Raw genomic sequence first — 18,846 nt, 5'->3', positions numbered from 1 at the left:
TCCCTTGTCAGTCGTTGTGCGTAACATTGTCTGTAAAATGAGACTATAATGAGATCTGTACTGTAACTGCCACTCCTGACGCAGCCAGAAATTTACAGATCTAGGCTCTGCTCAAGGCTTAATGAATTGTTGTTAAGTGTCATATCAGAGTCTGTGCTGCAGACTACAACTGGTACGGTATGCATGTAATTCAATTCACTTCAATTCAATCATATTTTTGTTTCCAACAAAACATTACAAATCAATTATAATCATTTACACAAATTAAGGAATACATATTGGAAACAGGGGTCTATTGAAAAGCAATGCTTGTACAATTGTGAACCCCTCAAATGATAGTTAGGAGTAATGAGTATTTCAATTGGACTAATTTGTAACTACTAAAAGGAACTAGAAATAGGACAAAAAGGGGATGCCAACAGAGATAAAAACGGGACAAGAGAGTATTTTACATGACAAAGAAAGGAGAACACAGCCAGAATACAAATTACAAAGCATAGACAATGCCGAAACAGAAGTGAGAGACGGGGGTACAGAAATAATACAATAGGATGAGCTACAGTGTACATGTTGGGTTGAGAAGAAGATGAGGAAGGGGATTTTCGCATTAGAAAGGAGATACAGGTGCAAGTAATGATTACTTGTAAATGAGTACTTCATTAATTCCTTGTGCTCTCATTCCTCCTTGAGGCTGTTCACACCGGTAGAGATAGCGCGCGCTAGACCGAGCTATCTCTGCGGTTTGGAAGGTACAACGTCGTTACGGTCCTCCCAACAGCGAGCCACGGCGAGCCAAAATGGCGTGCCACTGGAGCACCTCTTGGGGGTGGTCCACGAGAGATAGCGCGGTTTAGCGCGCGCTAGAAAAAAGGGGGTGCTACGATAGACCGCGCTATCTCATTGCGGTGTAAACAGCCTCCTAGAGTGCTTAGTTATGAATGAGCTCCATTAACTGATTTAGACGACAGCCCTGGCAATTGTTAGTTTGCAGGCGACAAACCATTGTCCTTCGTTTTGCGTAAAGGTGTCAGCAATTTGAGACTAGGCTGATAGCAAACTGTAAACGTGGTAATATTCGCGGATTTCGCGCAAAAGTCGGTGTCCACAAAATGAGCATGACTTCTTTTGCGTGTTTTGCGCGGGCTGAATTGCGTGCAACTAAAATTTAAGAACCCGCGAATATGTTTTGGGGTCGCTCAGCGCGAAAAATTTATCACGCAAAAATAACAGTACCGGTACTGCATAGGCCCTGTACTCTGTAGTCTGTACACAGTCAGATTTGAACCCGCCATTTACTGCTTGCCGGGCAGTGACACTACCACCAGGCCATTAGTGGTCCATGGCAAATTCACAATGAACTGGAAACAAATACCTCAGCTCTCCTGACTCATTCTCACTTATTAATATTCATCAGTCCTACCTTAGTACAATAGCTTTGAATTTTAGGCTTTCTTGATAGAAGTTTCAATCGTTGTAAAGAGATTTTAGGCTTGCACCCAGTAGATAAAGATAGCGTGATTGATCTTGTAATCGAAAACAAGTCAGAAAAAACATGTTTTATTGGTTTTAGTCAATGAACAGGTTCATCAAAACAGAAATCTACTACAATAAGAGGGAAACCAATATAAAAGTTGATAAAGATTGTGGATGCTTAAATACAGTGGAAATGAGTTCAATTAATTTTGATCTTTGTCCCATGGTCTCATCATATATTGATATCAACAGCTCTTCTTCCGTTGTAGAGCCAGTGACCGATGCAAGATTTACAGTCTCCACCTCTGCCCGACTTTCAGGCAGATGACTACATTGTCACCCATAGTAAACAATTATATTCTTAGATGCTGCTTATAATACATGTACTGTACACTGTACACGTAGGTATCAGCTTGTATGGTGATGTAAAACCTACTACATTTATATAATGATATTCTTATTGTTTGTGTTCTGCACTGTTTATTAAATATTTGTGCAGGGAGATTTGGAGTGGTCAATTTAGGATAACTTACAGGAAGATTTTCAAATTTTAGCTATTATAATGTTGTTAATGCATCTAATCATGATTAAAAATGATGATCTTATGAAGATGTCAAAGGTCTTGATACTATAGCAATGCTACATACTGGTAATGATACATAATGCTACATTATAAAAACAAATAGTAATCATTAGACAATTGTCGTGATGGAACTAAATTTATGTATATCAAAGTGCTTCGATACGGATTATTTCCTTCACCTGATACAAATAATTATTTTTGATAGTCAGAATGCAAATTGCATACATACTATTGAGATTCATTTTATTCGTAACAGGTGAATGAAATAAGAAGTATCACTAGTCGCTTCTTTTCTGTCTTCCTTTACTTTTTTCTATTTAATGTCTGTTTCCATCATATATTCTTGCTAATTACTGTGTAAAGGTGTATGTACATGTATGAAGTTTTACTCATTCTTTCATATTCTTTGTCAATTCTAATTCTTATTCATTTCTCTCTTTCCTTCTGTGTTATTTTGATTTTTCCTCCTTTCATCTTTTTCTATCCCTTCCTCTGTACATTTATTTTCTAATGTGATTCTCTGTTCTGTCAGTCACCATCAATGATGGTCTGATTGGGCTATCGATCTAGTGGGTTGTTGGCCAAATGTATAAATGCTTATTTATATGAAGATTGAAGACAATGATATGATAATTACTGTTGAGATGCAATTAAGAAGTGAGGAGCGTTTTCCTTGACCGGTACCGTGCTGTATATGTCCCAACATTATTGTGGGTTGTTGGCCAAATATATGGTATGAATGCACATTTAAATGAAGATTGAAGACAATGATGTGATAATTACTGTTGAGATGCAATTAAGAAGCGAGAAGTGTTGTTTTCCTTGACCTGTACCGTTGTAGATATATGTCCCAACATTATTGCCATGGGATTCCCAGCGGAGAGCTTAGAGAGGATGTACAGAAATGATATGGAACATGTAGTCAAGTAAGTTCAATATGCTGTTTCACATTGCTAAAGTTTTATTAACTTTAAAAAAAAGAATACTTCAGGTCCTATGATAGATCCTTGTGGTACATGAAAACCCACATTTTCTTAATACCTGTAGCATGGATCATTTACCTTTTAAATTTGGTATCTACCTGTATGCCATTCTTTTTAAGAAAATTTATTATGATGAAAGAATTGTTAAAAGTTTTATCTACTTAAAAAAAAGAATACTTCAGGTCCTATGATAGATCATTGTGGTACACCCACATTTTGTATGAATTATTTCAGGATGATATAGTTACGTCATATATATGATTGTGTAAACACTGAAGAATTGTATGGTCAAATTACATGTATATAATCAAATCAAGTAATCTTGTGTAATCAAATCATGTTATCATGTAATCTTGTGTAATCAAATCAGTGTACATACAGTATAAATGTCTGTACCTATTCTGATTAAATTCAGTTGTATGTTATGTATGATTATTTTTTGTGAACACTGTGATACATAGCGTACTAAATACTAGTTTTTATAATTATTATGTAATCTTGTGGAAAATTAAATGAAACTGTCCTTTTCTTTGCTTTATTTTCAGGTTTCTGAACTCACATCATCAGGATCATTACAAAGTATACAACCTGTGAGTATGGCAAATGAGCTTATTTAAACGTCATACTACTTTCATTTTGCAGCCAAAAGTGAGCAGAAAGTGGTTTGAGGCTGGACATATCCACTTATAATTGTATGGTCAATTACAAATTTGAAAGTCTAGATTCGATTAAGACTTCTCTACCCATTTTGAAGTGGGTTAGAAGTGGATAAGTATTGACTATAAGTTCATCTGTGAAGTTAGGGCTATACTTGCTTGTTATCGTGACTATAATTTTATTTTCCAAGTAGATATTTCTTAAAGCTAATCTAGGTTCCTGAAAGTTTGGGAATAAAATTGGATTTCAAGAGAGACTGGTGTAATGTAAATCTTATTTTTTTATGAATGTGATGCAGGAATTTAATGTAAATCATTGAAATATAAACTACTATACAAAATTACAAATGTTCTGAAAATCACATAAACTAAGACGCAGTTAATGCATGTAGGTTGAAACTTACTAGCTCAATTTCACTATCTTTCCTTGTCAATAAAGAGCTATTATAAATTAAAACAACATAATGTTTAGCAGACATCATATATTTGCTACGTTGAACAGTTAGTTTTACAAGTTTCATTTTATTTTGTTAGAATATTATGTATTTTCTATTTTTAGTAGATCTCAAGCTTACCTTTCAGTCAAAGGCATAATGAAATTAACAAATAGATTTTTTTTTGGCTGGATAAACTGAATTTTTTTCTAATTATTTTCTTTCCCTAATGCTAGGTGCTCAGAGAGGAATTATGATACGTCGCGATTTGATCATCGAGTGGCCCACTATCCATTTGATGATCATAATCCTCCTAGGATAGAACTTATTCGGCCATTTTGTGAAGATGTCATGCAGTGGCTGGCCGAAGACAAAGACAATGTGGCAGCCATTCATTGCAAGGCAGGCAAGGTAAGGAATCACGCTTATCTTGATTGTATTTAAGGGCGTGTTCATGCTTAACTTTTTCTGGCCAGAATCAGGCATCTGTTACGCGTTTAGTTTAAAACACGGTTGCGTCCATGCTCACTTTTGTAGAATCACCGAAAAACAGCGATCACGATCGCCGATCGTAAACTCACAAAAACATACGTTTACAATTTGTAAACTCGTTTAAATGAGGTCAACGCACTGACCTCTAGTGGGTCTGCGTAGCATGCACAGTGAAGGTTTGCGAATCCAGCTGGAAGACCAATTAAGGCCACACAGGGAGAATTGCCTGAAGGAGCCGGAGAAGTGAGCATAAACAGTACATCGTGGAACTGCGATTACGATGAGCATTTACGATGAGCGTTACAAATCGCTTATTCTACCTTCAAAATCAAGCATAAACGCAGCCTCAGTCAAATAAAGATATTTTCGGACATCAAAGGGTCAAGGACAAATCCATAAGTTGTTAAAGGGTGTTGCATGGCAAATACTGGTTAACACCATCTCCTGCGTCTTTGGACAACTGCACGTACACGAATGGACTTGATTAACGGTCAGCGCGTGTTAGAGTTGGTGAAACAGACCGAAGTTCTCCTCACGCTTCGGTTTCGCATATGTTGCGCGCACGTGAATACTGCGGTCGCGTCGTCTGTAGTCGTATTATACCCGATTTGCCCCGAGTCAGGCCACGGGAAAGACACGTAGTCTCATCATGCTACACCCCCTCTTACTTCACATAAAGCCGCAACCACTACCAATTATACACTTTTCAATGATAATCATTCTTTATCCGTGAATCATGAACTCATTACTGAGTATCATAGCTTTCATTGTCATAGGAGTAACGTGTTCTTTTATAATTGAGATACTATAAACAAAAATGATTTCAGGGCCCTATGTTATGAAGAGTTGCGGTTGATCACATCTCTTTTTGAATTTTACTTTACTATGAATTTGATATCTGAAGATTATTAACATACAATGATGAGCTGAGAATGTCTTTAATCCATGAATTTAGAAGAAGCCATACATAATTTTGAAATGAATCTACTCTGAATTGTAAGGATTCATTCCACTCAGGTACATCAAGTACCAGGCCCGGAGCACTTGTCTGAATGCATAGAGAGGACTAGTCATTTATATATTTTTGAACCTATTTTTAAGTACCGATTGTCTACAATGATGAGTTGAGAATTTCATTATTTTAACCGATGAAATTAGAAGAAGCCGTACATACTCATGATATGAGCCTACTCCAAATTGTATGGATTCATTTATGGATTCATTCCACACAGGTACATGTACAGCAGGCCAATGGCACTTGTCTTAATGCAGAGACAGGATTACTCATTTGTATATATATATTTTCCCCACTCTGCTTGCCTGTTATATGGCTTTTTAATCTAAATTAGAAGAAGCCACACATTCTTAGGAAATGAATCTACTCCAAATTGTATGGATTCATTTATGGATTCATTTATGGATTCATTCCACACAGGTACACATACAGCAGGCCAATGGCACTTGTCTTAAAGGTATTACAAAGTTTTGGGAAATTTTGAAAAATGGGTGGATGTGATTCTTTACAATTTTGATATATTTGGATGCCCCTGTGGATGTATTAAAAACACCAGAAATTTTAGCCACTAAAGCACTTCTGCTTTTGAGAGAAATTGAATATAAAGATTTACTGGTGCTTCCAGTAAATTTTGATAAATTTCAAATAGCTCCTACGGCCGTACAATGGTAGCTGCGACCATGAAAATCTCAGAGTATGTAGTTGTGGTATATAATTTCCGAACGAGAATAGCTAATTGGTCGATTTTAGTCAATAAACATTGTTTTATAGGTTAATTAATATCTTGACCTTGAGAGGGAGCTATTCAACATAAAGTGTTTATTATTTACAATTTCATAACTTTAGAGTCAATTTTCGACCGTGACAACGATCACTGAATATTGTAGGAACGTATATGCTTCCAATATGTTCATTTGAACCAAATTCATGACCCCATACCAAAACTTTGTATTACCTTTAATGCAGATACAGGATTACTCATTTGTATATTTTCCCCACTCCGTTTGCCTGTTATATGGCTTTTTAATCTAAATTAGAAGAAGCCACAATATGAAATGAATCTACTTCGAATTGTATGGATTCATTCCACTCAGGTACATCAAGCAAATCCAAGGCACTTGTCTTAATGCAGAGACAGGATTACTCATTTGGATATACATGTATATATATATTTTCCCCACTCCGTTTGCCTGTTATATGGCTTTTCAATATAATCAGAAGAAGCCACAATATATGAAATGAATCTACTCCAAATTGTATGGATTCATTCTACACAGGTACATGTACATCAAGTACCAGGTCCAGAGCACTTGTCTGAATTCAGTATTAAAGACAGGACTACAACATTGAAATATATTTTCTTTCCCACTCTGTTTGCCTGTAATATGGCTTTCGAATACTGAATACCAGGGGGGTGTTTCACAAAGATCCTAAGTTGGACTTAGAAATTATGGACAGCCATTAGAGCCTTAAAATGAAATATATTCAAAAGCAGAAATTCAAGTATTTTAGACTTTGTATAAATTCCACATCCAGAACATGAAATCTCCTTGATATAGAAAATATGAATGATTTGAAGTAACATTTTATGCCTTTCACAATAACTTTTACAAAATATTTTCAAAGATACTAATGGCTTTCCATAATTTTTAAGTCCAACTTAGAGTTAAGTTCTACTTAGGATCTTTGTGAAACACCCCCCTGGTGTCTGTTCAGAGCCAGAAGGGCGTTAACTTTGTGTTAAGGTATATGAGTTAATGCCCTTCTGGCTCCAAACAGACGCTATTATCATACCAATCTCTTGTTCTTGCCAGACATCGTTTGCCATTCATTTTGATAAAATAAATACTGCCATCGAGTTGTATTTCATGTTCATCTTTTCTGTGGATGCACATTGATATACATTGTGCATCGTAAATGATGACAAGTTTGATTAAATAAATGGAGGATCTCTCATCCTTTGATGCTTCAATACATGTATAATGTTTCAGATCTTTTAACATGAAACGGGATGTAATTTGTAAAGTGTGATTGGGTGTATGAGTATTATCCCATATGAAATGAAAATATCTAGGTTTTTTTAACACCGCCTCTAATTAAGAAAAAATCTTGAGTAGAAAATGGGGCATACCTGTGAAAGTAGCTAATGAGCTGAGCTAATGAGGGAAAAACACCCCATTATGACTCTAATGAGCTTCCTATAACTGGCAAATGCATTATGGGAAGGTGGGTATGATGGGAAATAAAGATGTCGTCCTTGTAAAGTTTGAGCTCGTGCAAATGAGACGGGACCATTAAAACGACTAACTCCACGACGTGATGGCCATGTAGCAGCCAAATTGGAATTTAATGCTCTAATGAGGAAGAGCGAGGTTGATTTCCAGCGTATAATAGGTCTGAAACACTTCAGTTTCTGACCATTACACTTTCAGGTGTATTTAAATTCATTGTCTCGCTACATTCCTCGCTTCCAACTTGAAGCCTCTCTAAATTTGCTGGGAGCCCCAAAAATTTGATGGCAAAATTTCGCTTTAATTGTATCATAATGTGAATTAGGATGTCATTTTAAGACACATTTCTGCAAGGATTTTCAAAACAAATGTGGAATATTGATAAAAGAATACAAAATTGAGGTTTTCTGTGTAAAAACAGAAAACCCAAATTATGTATTCTTTTATCAATATTTGTCTTCAAACACATTTGTAGAAGTGTGTCTTAAATGACATCCTCTTATACAATACAGGAAAATCATTAGTTGGACATTTTGAGGAAAGAAAATGTAGCCTTGAATGTAGGCTAGTGAAATGTTGGAAAATCGTTTTGTTGGAAATTTGAAGAAAAAGAGGAATGTAACCTTGAATGTACAGGCAAATATAACGTAGAAAAATCATTTGTTGAAACTTTAGAGAGAGAGAATAAAAGAATGTAGCCTTAAATGTAGTCAAGTGTAATGAAGGGAAATAAATTTTTTGGAAATTTAGAAGAAATAGAATTTAGCCTTAAATGTAGGCAAGTGTAATGTAGGAAAATCATTTGTTGAAAATTTTGAGAGAGAAAAAAAAGAATGTTGTCTTGAATGTAGGCAAGTATTATGTAGGAAAATCATTTGTTGGAAATTAAGAGAGAGAGAAAAATAATGTAGCCTTGAATGTAGGCCAGTGTATTGTAGAAAAATAATTCTTTTTCACTTTCTACAAGTACATGTGTTAACACGTTTCAAATCCTAAAATATTGAAAAGATATTGCGCAGTCATGACTTCTTGAATAATATTTTATTGATATATGTAACAAATTATTAATGAATGCTTGAGTGAATAATGAATAATTTGGATGTTTCGTTGATTTTGATTTCAGGGAAGGACAGGGGTAATGATCTGCGCCCTGTTACTCCATCAGGGTCGGTGTCTTACGGCAGCAGAATCCATGGAATATTATGGCAAGATCAGAACTACAGATGGAAAGGTAAAGTCACAAACATTACATAATACAGTCAAACCTGTCTTTAGCGACCGACAAAGTGGTCTTTGTAGACAGGCTCCTTTATTACATGTTTCAATGAGAAACCATTTTCAAGGGAAACAAAAAAAGTGGGCTTTGTAGACCCTGGAGCTAAAAGTTCGTCTTTGTGAGGCAGAGTTTTGGTCAAGTGAAGGCAGATTCACATCAAACCTCCTCTAAACGTTCGTTCTAGACCAAAACAGGCTTACTTAAAATCATCGGGTCATCACGTCGGGTCGGGTAGTCTCCGTTTCCCCGACCTTTTGTAACAACATGCCCCTTTATACACAAAATGTCACGAGTAATGTTCGTGAAATAAACCTCTCTCATCTACAAATGGTCTGGTCCAATTTACCAGACACTTTGTAAAAACCCTTCAGCAAATCTACGAAAGATCGCGTTTTGTTTCACGAAAGGTTGTGTAATGCGACCACTCACTGGACATGATGACCCGATGGTTCGAAGTAAGCCAAACAATAGGAACAACACAAATTAACATTGGTCTTGGAACAGAAAGTTTGTCTGTGTCAGAGAGTCTGTATCATGTGGAGGCATTGGTCTTATTGTAGAAGTGTTGTAGATGGGTTGTTCAAGCACTTGACTTGAAATTCAAAGGTCATGGTTCGATCCCCGACATGGCACTAATGTCCTTTAGCAAGACTTTGATTTACATTTACCACTCAATACCCAAGAGAGAAATGGTGACCCGGTAGGATGACGAAAGCATTTGTGTTAGTAATTGCCTATGCCCTCACGGTGACAATATGGTAGGAATATTCCCCATGGAGTGGAGATTGTGCACATTATGCGTGAATGAATCCGATGACCGGGGTAATAATATTTGTTAAGCGCTTAGAGACGATATACTGTATTAAGCGATATATAAATCCAATTTTTATTATTATTATTATTGTCTCCAGGCATGACTAGAAGAACTCTAATATATTTTGATTTTCATGAGAATTATTTTTAGATGTCATGATCGAAGTGAATGCAAACGTTCATGAATTATTATTTTTTTTGACCAGGGAGTTACCATTCCAAGTCAGAGGAGATATGTACAGTACTACGGGGAGCTGGTGAAACGCAACACACTATACAAAACACAAACGGTACTTCTGAAACGCGTGCAACTCTATACGATACCTATGATGAGCAGTGGAACATGCTGCCCTTTCTTCACGGTCCACCAACACAAGGTCAAAATTCATACTCAGGAAGCTGTGAAGGTTAGCATGTTCTCTTTGTTTTTTATTAGTAATTGTTTATCTATTTATTTTTTTATTTCCAGGCAAGATGATAACAAAACATAAAAAACATCACAGGATTGAAAAAACAATATAACATTAACAGTATAATATTTAGCTCCAGCCAATGCCTGGAGATCACCTTAAAAAAATTAAACAATTTTGTTGAGAGGCTCTCCACATTGGCTGTTGCATATATAAAGATAAGGTAAACATATACATGAATGTGTAACTAATATTAACCCTCATATCAGGCACATGTGAGGGAGATCAGAAGCAAATACTTTTATGTCATACTTTTATGTCATACAATTATTAGGAATTGATATAGTTTGAATAATTGAAATCAATAAGAGAAAGAGTATTTTCTTTTTCTATCTTAAAGGTAACCTTTGTTTCTGCTAGTGGAAAGGAAATTTTAGTCGCTACGCTTATTTGATTGTTGTGTTCCTATCCCCAATTAAGAAAATTGCCATTTCTGGTGATGATGATGACCGAAACTTAATTGTTCTTGATTGCACATCAGCCATAGATGCTAGCAGAGAGAAAGTTCTTTTGTCACCCATTAATTTTGCCATCCACTTGACACCTGGGGGGCGTTTCATGAAACAATTAGTCGGTGGTTTTCACTGACTAATATCATGTTCACCGACAATTTAGTCAGCGCTGACTAAATTTGACCAATCACAGTCCTGGAAAATAGTCGGTGACAAAAGAATTGTCGGTGAACATGATATTAGTCGGTGAAAACCACCGACTAATTGTTTCATAAAACACCCCCCAGTTAATTTTTTTGGGGAGGCTTTGTTCCTGAAGTTACCATGTATTTTGTTTAATTACGGCTTTTGTTCATTCTTGACTTTTAACCTCGTAAAGTGCTTAGCAGATATGGCGCGACAAAACCGTGGCGGCTTAATCATGATGATGTAAAGTGTAATATGCTTGACAATTTTGTATCTAATAACACAGACCTAAGTGAATATAATGTACGTCAGGACTTTGTCGCGCGTAGTTGCCATTCGTTTACATGTAAGAAAAACAACACCATGGTTCACCTCTTCATATCTGACATTCATAATTTGCTTATTATCGGTCAGATTAATTTCAAACTTTCGCCATTTTTTTCCCCCTATTTTTCTTGCTTTCATACAAATGAACTTATTACAAAGGCTGGATTACTCTTTAGTAGGATCTTGAAAGCCATTTAATACCATTCGGGCCACCTGTGTATGGATGTATAAGTATGAAGTGGAGCAGAGAACACGAGCCTTGTGGTAGAGTTTTGTCGATTCTGAACTTGCTCACAAAATTATGGCAGTAATTTAATTAATCTTTTCTGAATAATCTTTATTTCTCTTTCAGGGGGTCAAGAAAGGGCTGAGCTGTGTTGAGTTTGAGCTGCCCCACGCATTGCCCATACGAGATGACGTGAAAATAGAATTCTACCATAAATCAGGGCTGCTCAAAATGGTAATTATTTATTTGTGAACTCCTGATTTCTTTTTTTAAGATGTAAAGGGTATTGATTACCGGTAGACATGAATTAATATAATGCTACAGCAGGTTGGTCCACCAACAAAAATTCAAACATGTATTGCAAAATTGGAACGTGGAAGGAGTATGAAGCAATGTATGCGAAGCAAGAAATCCCTTATGGCCTAACTCCAGTGGAGTGTTTCACAAAGACTAAGATCGACTTTAAGTTGGACTAAACTATGGCAGGCCGTTCATGCCATTTTCCCCTCTCACCATTATGATCTTTAGATATTTTTTCCTTCAATAATGAACTACCAACAAAATATAAATTTTGTAGATTTGTGACCATGATTTGTAAGTCTCTTGAGAGACCAATGCCAGTAAATGGTGAGAGCAAACGATGGCATGAACAGCCTGCCATAGTTAAGTCCAACTTAAAGTTGATCTTCGTCTTTGTAAAATGCTCCCAGGTCTTGTCTAAGGGCTCCAAGGTTCTTAGATGCACTCTGGTGCGATCTAAGCCATATTTTAAAGTATTTTCAAACACATTTGTATTCAATATTTCATAAATAATTTTGGTTGAGAATGATCATGAACCTCTCGCAGACACTCAAAGTCAAACCTTTACTGTTTAAAATTCAAACCTATCGCTGTTACATATTTAAACACCTCTAATATGGACCACCCTGGCTATAGAAAAATGTTTTATAATTCATCGCATCATTTTCTCTAAAATCGTTGAAGCCAGCCAGGTTCAACCATGTTGTAATCCCTGATCCAAGCAACAGATGTCAAGTTCATAATTGACCTGATGCTTCCCTCGTATAAACACGCCCAGAGTATAGACTCGAGTGCAGGGGGGTGTTTCACAAAGACTAGGATTAACTTTAAGTTGGACTTAACTATGGCAGGCCATTCATGCCAGTGTTTGCTCTCACCATTTACTGGCATTGGTCTCTCAATGGACATACAAATCATTGTCAATTCATTATTGAAGGAGAAAATATTATCTAATGATCATAATCGTGAGAGCAAACAGTGCCATGAACAGCCTGCCATAGTTAAGTCCAACTTAAAATCGATCTTAGTCTTTGTAAAACACTCCCCAGGTCTTGTCTAGAAGGGCTCTAAGGTTCTTAGATGCTCTCTGGTGCAATCTGAGCCATATTTTGAAGCATTTTCAAACATATTTTATTCAATATTTCATAAATAATTTTGGTTGAGAGTGGTCATGAACCTCTTGCAGACACTCAAAGTCAAACCTTTTCTGTTCAAAATTCAAACCAATCGCTATTACATGTTCAAACACCCCTTATAGACCACTCTGGGCTATAGCACTTTTCGTTTATATGGGACATGGCATCGTTTTCTCAAATCATTTTCAAAATAGTGGAAGCCTGGTTCAACCATGTTGTATATACCTGATCCAAGCAACAGCTGTCAAGTTCATAATTGACCTGATGCTTCCCTCGTATAAACACGCCCAGAATTAGGAGTATAGAGTGCAGAATTTTTAAATGTTTTGAGAGGTCTGCAGAGTAGTTTAGAGAGGAAGTTATAGGAGCGTTGCACCTTTCCTTCCTGCTTCAAATCAAAAGCAATACATTTTTTTTTTTACTTGGCACTTAAAGGCAGTCATCAGATTCTTATATCATAGTAGATATCATGTAGATGTCATAGTAGATATCATGTTGATTGTATGTTTGTAATGAATTTGTTGTGTACGTTTTCATCATGTTCCAGTAATTAACATGAATGCTTGCTAACCACACAGTGAAGAGGCACTACTCCATGATACATGTGTTGAATCAGGTTGTTAAAAATTAGCCTTCACAATGTTTCAAAGCAATAAAATGTGAAAACATTTTTGTAAATTTCTAGATAATCAACGTTCTAGTTTTATGCTATGATGGGGCTTTACTTGGCAGAGCTCAAAAGACCAGTTCACAGTATGGGTAGCACATGTCCCAAATGACCCTGAATATCCACAGATCTTCAAAATATTAAAAAGTCCCACTTTGTACATTTTGAAATAATCACTCCTACAGCGATGGAGGTGCTACATATAAATAGCCTTTGTTTCCCCTTTTCAAAGAATACTTCCACCTGTGTATCATGGAGTGCACCACTTGTGCATAAATGAATAATGATTACATAACTTTCATGGGCACGTATCCAGTATTTTGTCTTTGTGTATTTCACATTTTGCTCTGGAATGACCTTTATCTGCTCATGCTCAGACTGGAACTATGAACTGGCTCATTCCTTTAATATCATGCGCCATCTTGTGAAGTAAGAGTAGTATGGCGTAAGGAGAAATGGAATATTGGGAATTAATTATTTTTAGCATAATCATTTTTGCAGACTCTACTCATTTAAAAAAAGTTCCTGATGAATAATAGACATGAAAGAGCTGTTTATTATTCTGGGGGAGGGGGGAGAAAGTGTTCCTAGATAAGTAGATACATGTATATTGGTTGATAAGCTCATATGATTGTTACATTTTATGTCTTAGAAAAAGAAGGTATTTTGAAACATTGACTTTTATTTTGAGAATATGAATTTCAAATTTGTATATCTTTTTCATTTTCAATTTTGATGTCAATTCCCTTTAAAAAAACATGCAAATATAGACACATAACATAAATACAAACAGTTCAATATATATATCAAAAGTAACACATGGGCATAAGGTAATAATAATAATAATAAACTTTTAAAGTGCACTCCAAATTTTATTAAGTTAAACCAAAAATTGAAATTCTTTTTGCCCAGTTGATCGTGAGCCCGGCAGCCACTGAGCAGCGCCAGATCGGCGTTGCTCTATCCCTTTATTGTTGAACGCCAAACAAGGTAGCAGCAACTCCCGTCTTTTAACGACTTTTGGTATGACGCAGCCGGGGTTCGAACCCACGACCTCCCGGTTGTGAAGTGGACGCTCTACTGACTGAGCCAAAACACCGGTGATAAGTAAACTGTGATAATTAAACAAATGGAAAAAGGAACTCCTGTCAAAAGCTTGTTTTAGCTTGCAAGTCTAGAGTGTTCTAGCAGAGTTTGATTCTTCTTCTTTTTGATACGATCTTACAGGATAAACGGCTGATGTTCCACATGTGGTTCAACACCTACTTCATTGTGCACCCAATCCAACCCGACAAGGACTACTTCGGTCAGGCGCGATCTCACTCCAGGCCCACCAGCACGGTCTCCTGTCCCTCACCCGACCAAGCGAGAGCTCCCTTCGCCGAGGATGAGATGCTGAACGGAGGGGAGGAGTTTGTCTTGGAGCTGCACAAAGACGAGATAGACAAGGCCAACAAGGACAAGACAAACAAGGTCTTCTCTCCAAATCTTAAGGTACGATATGCCAACACAAATATTTTTGTCTCCTTTTAAAGTTGATACTCTAAGCAAATAAATGTCCCTTAATTTGTTACCTACGGCAAGTATATGTTATTTTTAAGTTTTTCAATTACTTAGTATATCACAAAAAAAATCTGTCTACTCGAAATCCTCAATTGAAATGTCGAAAATATCCGCCTCTTGCATAGAAAATCAGTCACGGCGCTGGTCTACTATTTATGACCTCACGTCCGGGAAAGAGTATATTCACGTACCCGGATGTTCCATAGCAAACATGTGCAGAGTGATACGATTTTCTGCATATTTTTGTTTCAAAGGCTGAAAAGTCTAATAAATCATAATTCTATGTACAATTCTTTACCTTCCCCTAGTACTTCATAGTATTAATATCAATTCCCCCTTTAAAAATTATGACATATACATGCCAACGATGTGCTATTAGTCAATATTTTCACCATGTAATTTTTGTTTTGGTGTTGAAATCGGACCAGGCACGGAGTGAACAGTAGCTGTCTACCCATGCACAGTTCATTACCATACACTACAGCGATCTCCCGATGGTTTCTTCTTCCTTTTTCCCATGTCTTTCGCCTTCCTTGGCCCTGAAGATCCTTCATCTACCAATTCTGACACCGGTAGTCAGGAGCAAGTCTTTGTTAGTTGTTTTTCTTAGCTGGCAACGTCGCTTTCATTCTCTTGCAATTGCCGATAAACATATAACTAGCGCACGTACGTTCCATCACAAGCAAGCAGCGCCTAGAGCAGCTTCCGATTCTGCTCGCTTCACGAACGTTCATGCAAGAGCCGCATCACTCGCCAAAATATTATAGAGGAAGCGCGCTTGCATGATCTCGTTCAAGTTTGATATTTTACAACATAAAATGTTTAACTGGTACTGTATCCTTTTTTGATGCAGTCACACACATCTATGATCAGTACTATCATAGTTCTAGACCTATTCGTTTTACAAAACTGCTCCTGTACCTTATCTGATGACAATATAATGCATCCGCCTATTCATACGTGCACGATTTAACTTTAATTCCTAAGCAGTAAACTCGTCTTAAATCTCTACCAAATAGGTGAATATGAGGATATAAAAAGAAATTAGCGACTGGAAAATGTTGCTTCGTTATTCTTCATTCAAATGAAAACAGAAAATCCATCAAATATACTCCTTAACAACAACAAATCTAAGCTCTGACAGGATAGCATTTACGTAGGGATATCACTGCCATTCACTCTCACTGAGCCCATGAGTCCCGTTCGTGACGTCACGGATAGAGGCCCGACTCTACGTGCACTTCCGGGTTTCAGACTTAGATATTTTGGTAGAGTTTACTCGAATAAATTCATTATTCTAAACTTGTTTTGTCGGGTGGACACCATTTAGTGTTATTATGGGGGTTAAAAGCTTTCTATTTATGTAATTATCTCAGTATTTGGGATTGTCTTAGAGTATCAACTTTAAAGTGGGACTGCACTACTTGTAGCTACTTGCGCCCTCTATATAGCAAGCAATGCCTAATCGGTGACCATCGGTCCCCCATGGTCCCCTATTTATTATGTTAATTGAAAGCTGATTTGATGAGATATTCATCTCTCAGTGACCGTACAGGGAGGTCTAATCCTCCTGGTCAAACTAGTGCAGAGGGGCTTTAACACATAGCAGTTCCGGTTTTGGGGTTTTGTTTTCTAAATTAATCAGTTTTCTTCCTCATTCTTTTATAGTTTGAAAGAAAGGAAAGTGATAATTATATGAACCAATGTGAAAGAAAATTGCAAAATTTAACAGAAAGTTGCCAATTTGTTAACAAAATTAGTGATTAAAATTTTTCCTCTGCTTTGCCAATTTAGAGACTTTAATGATTAGTTTCAACTGAATTGCTCTAATTTGAGAATGGCATAATGTACTGCATTAGAAGTAGACTAAATTTTCCTGATTTTTTGTTGCTCTTTTTGCTCTAGTATAGCATGTAATTCCTGGCATTCTTGATCAACACATGACCCACCCATCTCAATTCCCTTTTCTTTACCACTTCCACTACATTTTCTTCTAGACCCATCCTTTCCATTAGCTCATTTGTGTTCTGTCTATTGGACAGTTTCACACAAGTATTATATGAAATACAATATATGCATTTATACACAGGATCGTAAGACAATTTATATACTACAGAATAATTTACTTTATAGATGCATCTGATGCAAAACTTTTTATGCTGAGTAATTTGTGATAGATATGTTGCAAATATCACATTTGGGCGCTGTCTTATAAAAGGGTTGCGATTGATTGCAAATAATTTGCAATCAATAACAATCGAAACTCTGCACTTAAGACATATGAGATGCAGTTGATATCAATTGCAATTAGCTGTCATCAATCACAACTTTTTTTTATAAGACGGGGGGTCAGGTTTCTTTTAAAAAAGGAAAGAAAGAAAGATATACAGTAGGCTTGCGGTTGCACCGTGTGAGAGAGGGAGAGGATCGGAGAGTCCTGAAAAGGACTCTCAGTAATCTTTCTTGAGGGTGTGTACCGGTAGTCCTGAAAAGGACTTGGTGTATTCTTGAAAAAGGCTGTTGGTTATCTTTCTTAACTTATAGTTCTAAGGAAAACTATAGCCCTGGTTGGAGAGGAAGGGAGGTAGGAGTGGATCAACGTTTCAAACAGGTTGACTATCCTCCCCCTCTCTCACATGGTGCATCCGCAAGCCTACTGTATATCTACATCACCATGCAAACTTCTACTTATAAGTAGCATCTAAAGAAAGAAAGAGTAATGAACTGTCCATGTTGTTGTTTTCAGGTGAAGCTGTTCTTTGCAAGAGGTCGTGAGGACCAGGTACCACCCACACCGGAGCCCAGCGAAGGCAACCTTAGTCCTTCGCAGAGTGAGAATGATTTACTAGATGATCAAGACCTTGATGACGGGACAGACTCAGGAGATGAAGATTGTATATATGAAACCAGTGAGTCTTCAGTCGTATGATAGCGGAACTGTTCGGCGGCGGCAGATTATTAACTATCAGTACAAAGAAATATTCCATGTATAGATAGAAGCGGAGGAACGTATATTATTGTTCTTGATAGACTGATTACCATATCTAGGAAAAGAGGACACAAGAAAGACTTTGTAATAGTGGACAGGGTGCTTGTACTTTGAAGAGACATGGCAAATGAACTCTAAGATTGTGCATCTCTGAGGGATGTTAGGATCCTTGGTTTTCCCCATCTTAACAAGCCTGTCTTGATCAGATGAGTAGCTCCTCAGTGGTACCATTACAGTACCTCTCATTCAGATGAGTAGTCCCTAGGTGGTACCATTACAGCCCCTCTTAATCATATGAGTAGCTCCTCAGTGGTACCATTACAGCCCCTCTTGATCAGATGAGTAGAACCCGGGTGGAATCATTACAGCCCCTTTTGATCAGATGAGTAGCCCCATAGGTGGTACCATTACAGTACCTCTTGATCAGATGAGTAGCACCTTGATGGTACCATTAGAGCCCCTCTTGATCAGATGAATAGACCCTGGGTGGTACCATTACAGCCCCTCTTGATCAGATGAGCAGCTCCACAGTGGTACCATTACAGTACCTCTTGATCAGATGAGTAAGACATAG

At 37.0% G+C, this 18,846-nt stretch overlaps 1 protein-coding gene across 2 annotated transcripts in view; it reads left to right on the top strand.

Moving 5' to 3' along the window:
• The window catches only part of LOC591554 (phosphatidylinositol 3,4,5-trisphosphate 3-phosphatase and dual-specificity protein phosphatase PTEN), a 33,347-nt gene extending 15,060 nt beyond the window's left edge, over nucleotides 1-18,287 (top strand). Inside the window, exons 2-9 of one of the 2 annotated variants that reach the window (XM_003723896.3) lie at nucleotides 2,898-2,982; nucleotides 3,585-3,629; nucleotides 4,366-4,540; nucleotides 8,991-9,098; nucleotides 10,163-10,363; nucleotides 11,744-11,851; nucleotides 14,948-15,214; nucleotides 18,030-18,287. In XM_003723896.3, the coding sequence (XP_003723944.2) occupies nucleotides 2,921-2,982; nucleotides 3,585-3,629; nucleotides 4,366-4,540; nucleotides 8,991-9,098; nucleotides 10,163-10,363; nucleotides 11,744-11,851; nucleotides 14,948-15,214; nucleotides 18,030-18,212 (1,149 nt within the window). In that variant the 5' untranslated portion in view covers nucleotides 2,898-2,920 and the 3' untranslated portion in view covers nucleotides 18,213-18,287. Of the gene's footprint in view, nucleotides 1-2,699; nucleotides 2,983-3,584; nucleotides 3,630-4,365; nucleotides 4,541-8,990; nucleotides 9,099-10,162; nucleotides 10,364-11,743; nucleotides 11,852-14,947; nucleotides 15,215-18,029 lie in introns of those variants that run through there. The other variant, XM_030979450.1, reaches the window with a different exon arrangement.
• The last annotated feature ends 559 nt before the right edge of the window (nucleotides 18,288-18,846 follow it).

The sequence above is a fragment of the Strongylocentrotus purpuratus genome, unplaced genomic scaffold (genome assembly GCF_000002235.5).
Source record: "Strongylocentrotus purpuratus isolate Spur 01 unplaced genomic scaffold, Spur_5.0 spur5_scaffold_10, whole genome shotgun sequence".
NCBI lineage: Eukaryota > Metazoa > Echinodermata > Echinoidea > Camarodonta > Strongylocentrotidae > Strongylocentrotus > Strongylocentrotus purpuratus.
The sequence above is the reverse complement of the archived record's forward strand: the minus strand, read 5'-3'. Positions and strand labels throughout refer to the sequence as shown.